This window comes from Myotis brandtii, unplaced genomic scaffold, assembly GCF_000412655.1.
Source record: "Myotis brandtii unplaced genomic scaffold, ASM41265v1 scaffold379, whole genome shotgun sequence".
Lineage (NCBI taxonomy): Eukaryota > Metazoa > Chordata > Mammalia > Chiroptera > Vespertilionidae > Myotis > Myotis brandtii.
Window position 1 is genome coordinate 251,348 of NW_005364551.1, and position 12,266 is coordinate 263,613.

The 12,266-nt window shown below is 45.6% G+C and overlaps 1 protein-coding gene across 1 annotated transcript in view; it reads left to right on the forward strand.

The window, feature by feature from the left end:
• The window catches only part of SIPA1L3 (signal-induced proliferation-associated 1 like 3), a 305,840-nt gene that overhangs the window by 197,550 nt on the left and 96,024 nt on the right, over positions 1–12,266 (forward strand). Inside the window, exons 10-11 of the mRNA XM_014544696.1 lie at positions 4,123–4,226; positions 7,499–7,656. Coding sequence (XP_014400182.1) covers positions 4,123–4,226; positions 7,499–7,656 — 262 coding nt within the window. The remainder of the gene's footprint in view (positions 1–4,122; positions 4,227–7,498; positions 7,657–12,266) is intronic.

The window sequence follows — 12,266 nt, forward strand, 5'->3', positions numbered from 1 at the left end:
ATTTCTAATTTCATTCCACTGTGATCTGAGAAGATGCTTGATATGATTTCAGTCTTCTTGAACTTGTAGAGACTTGTTTTGTGTCCTAACATGTGGTCTATCTTTGTGAGTGACTCATGTGCACTTGAGAAGAATGTGTATTCTGCAGCTCTGAGGTGAAATGTTCTCTAAATGTCAATTAAATTTATCTGAACCAGTGTGTCCTCTAAAGTCACTGTTTCCTTGTTAATTTTTTGTCTGGAGGGACCTATCCAGTGAAGTCAGGGTATAAGTCCCTTACTATGACTGTATTGTCGATCTCTCCCTTAAAGTTCTCTAGAAGTTTTTTTATGTATTTAGGTGCTCCTAAATAGGGTGCATATATATGTTTACCAGGGTTATATCCTCTTGTTGGATCAATCTCTGTAGTATTAGGTAGTGACCTCTGTTGTCTCTTGTGATGCCTCCATTTTGAAGTGTATTTTGTCAGATATGAGTATTGCTACTCCTGCTTTTTTTTCTTTTTCATTTGCATGAAAAATATTTTCCCATCCATTCAGTCGCATCCTATGTGAATCTTTTGTTCTGAAGTGGGTCTCTTGTAGACAGCCTATATAGTTTGGTCATGTTTTTGTATCCAGCTATCCTATGTTTTTTGATTAGAGCATTTAATCCACTAGATTTAATGTTATTATTGATAGGAACTTAAATATTCCCATTTTAATTCTGTATGCCTAGTTTTCTCTTTCTGTTTCTTCTTTTCATTACAGCAGTTCCTTTAGCATTTCTTGTAATGCTGGCTTGGTGGTGATGAACTCCTTTGGCATTTTTTTATCTGGGAAGCTCTTTATTTGACCATCTATCCTATATAATAAAAGCCTAATATGCTAAGTGTCCGGTCGTCCGTTCAATCAAAGCATAATATGCTAATGATATCTAAGGCCCCTCAACTGCTCGCTATGACGTACACTGGCCACCAGGGGGCAGACAGCTGACCGATCAACCAGTCGCTATGATGTGCACTGACCACCGGGGGGCAGACACTCTGACAAGTAGGTTAGCTTGCTGCTGGGTTCCAGCCGATCGCAACTGAGCGAAACAGGCAGACACGCCCTGGAGCCCTCCCACTGTCTCTCCCTGGCTGGCCAGCTTCTCATGTCCCTCCCCAGCCCTGATTGTGCACTGAGCCTCTAGTTTTTAATAATAGCCTTGCTGGATATAGTAATCTTGGTTTCAAGACCCTTGTTTTCTATTACCTTGAGTATTTCATACCATTCCCTTATACAGTTTCTGATGAGGAATCAGATGATAGCCTTATGGGAACTCCTTTGTAGGTAACAGTTTGCTTTTCTCTTACTGCCTTTAAGATTCCCTCTTTGTCTCTAATTTTTGGCATTTTAATTATAATGTGTTTGAGCATGAGCCTGTTTGGGTTCTTCTTGCTTGGGACTCTCTGTGCCTCCTGAACTTGGGTAACTTTTTTTTTTTAAATATATTGTTATTGATTTTTTTTACAGAGAGGAAGGGAGAGGGATAGAGAGTTAGAAACATCGATGAGAGAGAAACATCGATCAGCTGCCTCCTGCACACCCCCTGGGGATGTGCCTGCAACCAAGGTACATGCCCTTGACCAGAATTGAACCTGGGACCTTTCAGTCCGCAGGCTGACACTCTATCCACTGAGCCAAACCGGTCAGGGCTGGACTTGTGTAACTTTTTCCTTCACCAGGTTAGGGAAGTTTTCTGCTATTATTTCTTTAAACATGTTCTCTATGGCTTTCTGCCTCTTCTTGCACACCTACTATTTGAATATTGTAATGTTTCATGTTGTCCCACAGCTCCCTTAAGCTGTCCTCCTGTTTTTTGTTTTGTTTATTTTGGGGTTATTTGGGGGGGGGGTGTTGTTTGTTTTAATCCTCACCATAGGATATTTTTCCATTGATTTTTAGAGAGAGTGGAAGAGAGAGGGAAAGACAGAGAGAAATATCAATGTGAGAGAAACACATTGATTGGTTGCCTCCTGCCTGAGCCCCAGCCAAGGCCTCGGCCAGGGAGGAGCCTGCAACTAAAGTGCGTGAGCTTGACTGGAATTGAACCTGAGATCCTTCAGTCTGCTAGCTCTATCCACTGAGCAAGACTAGCTAGGGCTGTCCTGTTTTATAATTGCTTTTTCATTTTGGTTCTCTGATTGAGTGATTTTTTTCTATCCTGTCTTCTATTTCACTGATCTGATCCTCAGCTTCCCCTAATCTGCTGTGTATTCCTTCCAGTGTGTTCTTTATTTGTGCTATGTCATTCTTTATTTCTGTTTTCATAGTTACTATATCTTTTGTCATGCTGTTGAGCATCTTTACCATCATTATTCTGAACTCTATATCACATAAATTTTTTATCTCCATTTCATTTATCTATTCTTCTGGAGAATTCTCTCATTCTTTCTTTGGGGGTTGTTTCTTTGTCTCCTCATTTTGGCTGCCCGTTTGGGTTTCTGACTGTATATTAGGTAGATCTTGTACAGCTCTCCATCTCTAGTGCAGGACAGTGTCAATCCCTGTTTCTGACTAATTAGATCAGGTAAAGACTCAAAGCTTTCAGAGACAGCCTCTGCCTGCAGACTGATTGAATTCAGTCTTGAATAGCCCTCGGGTAATGGTGCCCAGGTGTGGTGAGAGTTTTTCCAATAATGTGGGGCAATTGCTTCTGCCTAGAGCAGTGGTTCTCAACCTTGGCTGCACATTAGAATCATCACCTGGGAATCTTTCTAAAATCCTGATTTCTGGGCCTCATCCTCCAGAAATTCTGTTTCTTTGTTATGGGGTGGGGCCACAACATTAGTAACAAAGAAACAGAATTTCCAGAGGATGAGGCCCAGAAATCATCAGGATTTAAAGATTCCCAGGTGATTCTAATGTGCAGCCAAGGTTGAGAACCACTGGCCTAGAGGCTAATTGTTATTCTCAGTCTCTTAATGGGCCTCATCAACTCCACACTGTGGGGCCAGGTGGTTTCCAATAGGGTGGGTCAACTGTCTTCCCACACACACAAAACTACTTGCATAGCAAATGTCTGGGTGAGAAAGATGACCTTCACAGCATGAGGGAATGACTCAGCACAGGAAACTGGAGTGTTTGCCTCCTGAGCTCTAAGCCCAGAGTCCCCAACCCTGGTTTCTGCTCACACAGCTCCAGTCCACTCTCCCCTCCCTCTGCTGGAGCACAAGGTGAGTGGCTGCACAGGGAATTTTGTGTGTTGGCCCTTTAAAAGGGTGCCTGCATTTCCAGCCATCTTTCCCTGGCAGTTAGCAAGCCCAGTGCTTTTCACAGCCCGATATTATGTGGGCACCTTTCCCACTTCTGGTGCTCTGAGCTGGGGAGCCTAGCTTGGGGATTAGAACCCAGCGTTCTCAGTGGCAACCCTGAGCTGGGGAGCCTAGCTTGGGGATTAGAGCCCAGCGTTCTCAGTGGCAACCCTCACAGCTGAAATATCTCTCCAGAACTTCAGCTGCTGTCTGTGGGAGCCCAGCCAGCCCTTTCATGACTTTGCACTTCTACCAGTCTCTATGCGGTCTCCACTTTCCGTCCTTGGTTATCAGGGTTCTCTCCAGCTAGTCTTCAGTTGATTATTCAGGAAGTTTTTCTATATTTTCGTTGTAATTCCAGTTTGCTCCTGGGAGCATGTCCAAGCAGCGTCCACTTACTCTGCCACCATTTTTTATTCCATTTATCCATTCTTTTGACTGACATTTGAAGATACTTGTACCCATCTCCCAGGGCACAGGTGTGGAGTCATCTACACTATGATCCTAAGAGAGGAAGTACTGGGTCATCCATTATACCTACCTTCACATTCAATAGATATTGCTAAAAAAATTTTCCCAGGTCGTTATACCAACTTACATATATTTCATCTATCCAGTCACATAAAGGATTTTAGTTACTCCACATTCTCACCAACCCTGGGTACTGTCAGACTTTTACATTGTTACCAATCTGGTGGGGGTATAATGTAAGCTTTGCTTTTTATCTAAATGTATTTAGTTTTAAAGAACGGAGTCAAATTAAAAACTGACACAGATGGTATGTGGGAGATGGCAAAAACCCAGAGGTTTTGGAAACATGGTACTAACTTGTGTTTCTGTTTCAGCTGACTCCACGGGAACCCACTCCCTCTACACAACGTACCAGGACTATGAGATCATGTTCCATGTCTCCACTCTGCTCCCTTATACCCCCAACAACAGGCAGCAGGTCAGTGGGGTCCCACATAATTTCCAGCTGATACATGGCTGAACCCCAAGGTACTCTTTCCTCACGGCTGCTAGCTGGCTGCCAGCCTGGCACTGGCGGCTCTGGTGTTGTCCTGTGCAGCAGTTGGAGGCCTTTGGCCTTGGACTCTCTGCACCACAGTCCCATCACCTGGGTCAGTTGTCATTTAACGGCAGTTTTTTCTTAGCTGTTCCTTGGCCTCCCTGTTTGCCTCTGCCCCAGCTCTCCTCAAGGGCCTCTTTGGTCCTTAGGGATCCTATGAAGAAAAGAAAAAAAAGTGAATAGGTCAACATTTTCCCAGGTGGTTGTACCAACTTACATATCTATCCAGCCACATAAAGGATTTTAGTTACTCCACATTCTCACCAACTGAATGAAATGCAAACTAAGGCCCGACAGGGAAGGTAGGGGAGGTTGGAGGTAAGGGGGAGAGATCAACCAAAGGACTTATATGCAAGCATATAGGCCTAACCAATGGACACGGACAACAGGGGGGTGAGGGCATGAGCGGGGGGATAGGGGGTAACATGGGGATAAGGACACATATGTAATATCTTAATCAATAAAAATATATATATAAAAAAATTTTAAAAAGAAAGAAATGCAAACCAAACTGGCATAAGCAAAAAGTGGGCTGAGCTACACTATGTAACTCTCAAGTGTTGAGAGAGAACTAGCTTTATGTATGGCTAGATCCAGGGCTTAAACAATGTTAGGAATCCTTCCATTCTTGACCTTTGCTTTTCTTCATAGTGTTCTTATTTATAGGTCTTCCCAAGTATCAGAGATGCCCACTAGCAGCACTTGTATCATATCCTCGTAGCATAGCCACCACAGGGGAAAGTGGTGCCTTCCAGGTGTCCCAGAGACATTTCAGCACTAAATCTCATTAGATGATTCACTTGCCAGTCCCTAGGCTTGGGATAGGGATGGACTGAGCTGAGTGGCCCAGCCTGAAGCACATGCCCACCCCTAGAGAGAGTGATTGGGGTCAGAAAGGTGCTCTCCAAAAGGGGATTGCTGTGGCTGCCAGAAGGAGGAAGAGGTGAGGTACTGGCTGGGCAACAACAGCTAATGCCCACTGCCGGGAGGCTCCTCTCCTAGACACACCATACAGACTCAGTCCAGGAGCAACTCTTCCTAGTTTCTAATGAACAGAAATCCCACAGACTTTCGATGATTTGGGAAATGCATATTTTTTCCATTGGTACAAGTGACATTGTAGATATTACAGGCCAGAAATGGTCAACTCTGAGTTATTTCATAAAGTTAATGGCATGCTATAAGACGATTGGCCTTAGAGTTAGACCTGAGTGTGAGGTCTTTCTGCACCACTTCCTAGCATCATGATCTGACCTCTCTGAGCCTCAGGTTCCTCCTCTGTAAAATGGGTGGAATGATAGTACCCATGTCTCGGTTTCATTGGGAAAGGTCTCTGCAACTCTTGCATGAAACCAGAGTACAAGGCAGAGCCTGACCAGAGGGGCAGAGGAAGCGGTACCTATTCCTGGGTATTTGGGAAGCATGGGGGAGGGGTGGAAGCTTGGGTTTTATTTGTTTGTTTGTTTGTTTGTTTTTAGATTGGTTTTTAGAATTAGGCAGAACTAGACTCAAATTCTGGGTCTTTCCCTCCATGTCTGTGTGACCCAGAACAAGTCGTGTAACAATGGTGAGCCTAAGTCTTTTCATCAGTAAAAGGGGATAGGATGAGTTAATGCCTCAAAGGATTGATGTGAAGATTAAATGAGATTGCAACTTTAAGATATGGGTATAAGCCCTGGCCGGTGTTCCTCAGTGATTAGAGCGTGGTCCCCTGCACTGAAAAGTTGTGGGTTCAATTCCCAGTCAGGGAACATGCTCAGATTGCGGGTGGTTCAATCTCCAGTCAGGGTACATGCATGAGGTAACCATTCTCTCTCTCTCTCTCTCTCTCTCTCTCTCTCCCTCTCTCTCTCTCTTTCTGTCCCACTTTCTCTCTCTCTCTCTCGAGTTAATGAAAACCATATCCTCAGATGAGGATTTAAAAAAAAAAAAAAAAGATAGGGTATAAAATGCCAGCCATAGTAAATGGGTACTTTTATCTAGAAATTTTATTTTATTTTATCTAGTTTAAAACACACATAAAGAACTAACAATATAACAAAATGATGTGAGTCATGCTTCTAGGAGTGTCTGCATTTCATACTGTGGCTACCTCACATAGAACTACACACAGCTCTTATCTATGGATTCCTAACAGTTACACGAAGGTTAAACTTAGGTAAATAAGAACAGTGTAATTTCAGCAGATAAGTAATATACCATGAATACATCATCCCCTGTGAAGGTTACAGAGTCTCCCTTGGACTGACAAGCAGGGGAGAGAGTACAGGTCTCCCATAAGCCTATATGAAGCTGAAGTTGCCCCAGTCTTCTCAACTCAGGTGTCCCAGGCAAGGGGCATTGGCTTGGGATCGACCCTGTGGACTGCCTCTGGTCTGCTTCTGCCATCATCCATGAGTGTGGCCTTGAGCAAATTGAAGGCTGCCAGCCCATGCTGCCCTCCAGGAGATGTTTCTTGAGTACCTACTGTGTGGTAGGCACTGCTCCCGGCACTGAGGATACAGCAGTGGGCAGCAAACAAAACAGACAAAATCCCTGTTCTCATGAAGCTGGCACATTAGTGCGAAGAGGCAGATGAGAGATGAGAAACAAAGGGAAGAGGGAAAAGCTACTGTTTGCTAAGTGTCAATAAATATTAAATAACAGGGACAGAAGAGCAGAGATGGGCGTATTGAGGGGGTGAGATCTTGGATAATACACTCAGCAAAGGCCTCTGTGGGAGGGTGACATTTCAGCCAAGACCAGGAGGGAGCCATGTGGGGATCTGCAGGAAGAATGTTCTAGGCAAGAGGCCTTATGCAGAGGCCTTGAGGAGGAAATGTTTCTGGCATGTTTGAGGAACAGCAAGAAGCCATTGTGGCTGGAGCAGTGAGCAAGGGGGAGCATGAACGGAGATGTCAGAGAGGTGACGGGGACAGCATGCCTGGAGCTCCCTGGGCCATTTGGGGACTTGGTCCTTGCCCTAAGTGAGCCACAGGAGGTCTCTGAGCAAGGAGGGACATGATTGACCTAGGTGTCCCGGTTCCCTCAGACTATGGGATGGGGTGGGAATAGTGAGACAGTGAGGAGACTGCTGTGATGGTCCAGACAAGATCCTGGAGCCAAGTCGAATTTTGACGCTTTTCTCTCCCACTCTGTTTCCCATTTACCAGCTTCTACGGAAGAGGCACATAGGAAACGACATTGTGACCATCATCTTCCAGGAGCCGGGGGCACTGCCTTTCACCCCCAAGAACATCCGCTCACACTTTCAGCATGTCTTTATCATTATCCGAGCCCACAACCCCTGCACTGACAATGTTGGCTACAGGTATGCACCTCCCCACATGGCTCCAAGGAGCCACCCAGGGGATTGCCCCACCCCACTCCTATTTTCTTAAATCCCAAAAGCTATTTCCAGCATGCAGAGAGACAGATAGTGAGCAGTGAGATAGCTCAAGTGGGGTGCCTCCTGTATTTCGTGTTTGTGCTTCAGCAGGGGAGCTCTTTCCACACCCTCCCCCACCTTGTAAGAGAATGATTCTCAGCCAGAAAGGGGCATAGTGTCCCAATTTTTATATTTGCCAAGAATTTTGAGAAAACTCACCTCTATCTGACTTAAGGCAAGAAGGCAGTTGTATATACCGGCTCACAAATAAGTTCAGGCCTAACTAGATCTGTTCCATTGTCCCGTACGTTGCTTTATTTGCTGGCAGCTCTGAGCACAACATCCTTCCAGCTACAAATCCAGCAAAAAGAGAATTTGCCTTTCCCAGGAAAAGAAGCTCCAGGATTGAGGCTTGTTGACCTGGCTGGGGCTCAGGTGCCCATCCAAGAGCAAAACCACTAGCTGCACCTAGGCATCAGGTGTGTGAGGAGTAAGGTCCCAAGGGGAAGTTGGTAGAGGGAAGGATGGAGGCAGGGCAGGCAGGAACCCCCTCGGGAGGTACTGCTGAGGTTTTTGGTTTACTGATCAACAAGTAACACAGGCCTCAAACCCATTCAGTATCTTCTCCAAGCACAAGTTGTCACCCGGTCCCCAAATAAAAAGCATTCTGGATGTGGGGTGAGGATAGATTTGTGGTCCTTGGAAAACCAGCCAATCAATAGTTCAGGCCCAGGATCAGCAGTTTACCCTGGAACAGCGCTGCAAACTCTGGGGAATGGGCTAGGAAGTGATATTTCCCGTCTTTTGAAAACAATTTGAAATTCAAAAGATAGAAAAGGTAAAATTAAACAGTAAAAAGTGATCCAAGTCTCCCACCTTTGACCCCACATCAACCCAGTTGCCCTCACAGAGGCAACTCCTGGTAACATTCTGATATTTTGTGCACATACAGGCAAATGCTTATGGGTTTTTCTTTTCTACCTTTTCAATACAGAAGGTAGCATATCACACACACTGTCCTGCACCTTATATTTTTTTCACTCAATAGTCCTTGAGATCTTTCCAAACCAAAACACAAAGTGCTTTTTCATTCCTTATGACTGTGTAATATTCCATCATAGGGATGCCTGAGAATCTTCCTCCATCCCTGTCATTTGGGTTGTTTCCTGTCACCTGCTATTACAGTTCATCCTGCGATGAATAACTATTTGTACTCCTATTGTACACATGTCCAAGTATACAGCTGGAGAAATTCCTAAAAATGGAGAGACGAAGTCAAAGGATATGTCCATGGGTGCATTGGTAGCCTTGGTGGAATTGCCAGAATCTACCAGTTTCTTCTCAGCTAGTGTCTGAGAGAAGAGGGGGGGGTCCCAGTATGTGGCACTTGCTGTTAAGGACCATTGTGCTGGATGTGTGGCAGGGCCTCCATGCAACACAGGCCCAGGCCTGAGCCCCCGCTCCACCCCTGCCACCCCTCACCCATTTGTTTCAGCAGCAGCTGCAAGTGCCTATGCCTTGTGGCTTGAGGTCAGTCAGATGATGTCCCATGTTCCTCGGCAGTTGAAAGATAGCCCTGGTGAGGGAAGATGGAGTTGTTCTTGGCTGTGCATGAGTACATGCACACACTTGGAGGAGGAAGTTGTCCTCTCATCACACATCAGAGGCAGAGGCTGAGCAAGGTTGGGTGGTTCTTCTCCCCTTCCTCCCCACCCTAAAAAGTACAGGAAATAATACAACAGAAGCCCGTGTGCCTACAACCAGATTTAACAGATGTTAACATTCTGCCATATTTGTTTCAGCTCTCTCCTCTTTATTTTTAAGAAAGAAAATGTTAGAGATACAATCAAAGCTGCACCCTCACTCTCCTTACCTCTTTCCCCACAGGCAGCTCCTCTCTAGACAAACCTTACCCTGTCCCCGCTGTGTTCCCAAACACGTTTCTGTCACAGCACTCATCACACTGTCAAAATGACTTAGTGATATGGCCCTTGCCTCCCTTGAAGGTAACCTTGTGTCATGTTCATCTTCATGTGTCTATCACGGCACAATGCTTGCCGTAAGTGGGCCCTCGAGACATTTTTGCTGGCTAGACAGATGTCTGGCCCTAACACTGGGGACACTGAGAAAATAGTTGTTGAATAATTGTGAATACTCTAGAAATACTTAATGAGCTACAGTGAGCAGATGACCTGGTGTCACACCATCTCCTGGTGGTGGGACAAGTTGTTCTCCTTTCCCATTTCAAGGGTGCTGTTTCCAAATATTATACCAGCATCCCTGCAGCCTGGGAGCTGTGAAAATCCAGCCCCTCCTGTTAGAGAAGTTAGAATCCAGCTGTTCTGATTGTCCAGAAATCTTCAGCAGCTTACAGTTTCATGATTTTTAAAATCACAAATCAGGACTGTGGGAAAAGCCAAAATCTGTCACTATAAACAGCCACATGCTGAATAAAGAAGTTGCAATGCTATTCACATCTGTAAAGCACAGTCTGAATGCACTGTTGTTTAATTAGAGAGACGGTGAGGTCATCTCATCCATCCCTCTCTGCCTGGGGACAAGGCCATGCCCACAAGGTTTTTCACAGAAGAAAATCTGTGTGGCCTTTGAAGAGCCTTTCCACTGGAAAGTGCCATTTTCTGTCAAACCTGTACACACTGTATGTTGGTAGAAATCTGTTTCTTCTTGGTCTGTCTGTTCAAGATTAAATATTTAATTTACTTTAAATCTTTAAATTACTTTGATCAATATTGAATTGAACGCCTGTGATGATGCTGGGGAACCAACTAAGCCCAAGGTGGCACCTGCTCACATGGCCCTCCCAGGATGTGGATCAGGGTCTCTGGGCAGTGGACAGTGGAGGTGGAGAGCAAGGGGTCTGGCCTCATAGCAGGCATCATGCAGGAGCTCCCTCGGCTGTCTGCACTTGCTTTGGTCCCTTGCAGTCCTTGCTTCATGGGAAAGCCACAGTGATCCTTGCAGATGTCAATCTGGTTGTCTCTCTTGGCTAGTGCCTGCATCTGCCAGGGACCTAGCAAGACACAAATGTCCCCCTCAGGGTTTTAACTGAAGGGATTAATGAACTGACTACTAACAGTGTGGCTAGGTTAAGGGAACGTGTACAGGAAAGTGAGGCATCTAGGGACCAGCAGCAGCAGGGGGAAGTTTCTGGAAGCTAGGGAGAGCTATGGCTTTGGGAGGGGGGCTACCTGACAAAAGCTATGGCTGTGAATAAAGGACCAAGGACTATAGCTACCACCACTGTCCGAGCCCTGCAGGGAGGCAGTGAAAAGAAATAAAATCTCCACCCTCTCTCTCCTCTCACCTTCCCATCACCTGCCTGTGCTTCTGTTGGCTGAATTCACCTGGAAGACAGAGGGCACAGGAACACGGGTGAAAGTGACAGTTTGTAGAAACCCACCTTCCGGGACGCTGACCAAGGTAGAGAATTGTAGGGACTGGATCTGGGGGCATAGATGGTAAATAGTCGGCCCAGATGGTTAAATACTTGCTTATTCTCATGATCAGGATGAAAAGTGCTAACATACCACCAAGGTCCTGCTTGGCCTGGCCCCTGGTAACCTTACCAGTCTCCTGCTCTTTGCTCTCTGAGCTCTGTCTCTTTCCTGGTCAGGCACATGCTGCACCCTCCCTTTAGCTCTTCCTCTGGCTCCTGCTCAGCCTTAGATCCCAGCTTCATTGTCATTTCCTCAGAGAGGCCCTCTCGGATTCCCCCTGTCCAAATCAGGTCCTTCTATTGTTCTGTCATATCCATTCCCTTTTTTGTCTTTATAAGTTAATTTGTGAGTATGTTTAGTATGTCTCTCCTCCTAGATTAAAGGCTCAGGAGGGTAGGGACCACTATATCCCAATGCCCAAGGAGTGGGCATCCCAGAAATGGTTGTCAAATGAATGTTGTACTCGCCACCTTGTGTTGGGAGTCAAAACCAATAAGCTTACATGGTGTTTGGGGTTCATGGAATATGTTTTAATCAAGAATCTCATTATTTAGCCCTAGCTGGTTTGGCTCAGTGGACCGAAGGATCCCAGATTTGATTCCGGTCAAGGGCACATACCTCGGTTGCAGGCTCCTCGGCTCATGCAGGAGGCAACCAATCAATGCGTTTTTCTCACATCGATATTTCTTTCTGTCTTTCCTTCTCTCTTCCACTCTAAAAAATCAATGGAGCCCTGGCTGGTTTGGCTGAGTGGATGAAGCGTCGGCCTGTGGACTGAAGGCTCCCAGGTTCGAATCCCATTGGGGGCGCATGCCCGGGTTGCAGGCTCCATCCCCGGTGGGGGGCGTGCAGGAGGCAGCCAATCAATGATTCTTTCTCATCATTGATGTTTCTATTTCTCTCTCCCTCTCCCTTCCTCTCTGAGATCAATAAAAGTAGGTTTTTTTTTAAAAATCAATGGAAAAATATCCTCAGGTGAGGATTAAAAAATACTTTTTAAAAAATCTCATTATTTAAAAAATTGTCCTACAGTAGGAAGAGAAACAGGAAATCTCTCTCTCTCTCTCTCTCTCTCTCTCTCTCTCTCTCTCTCTT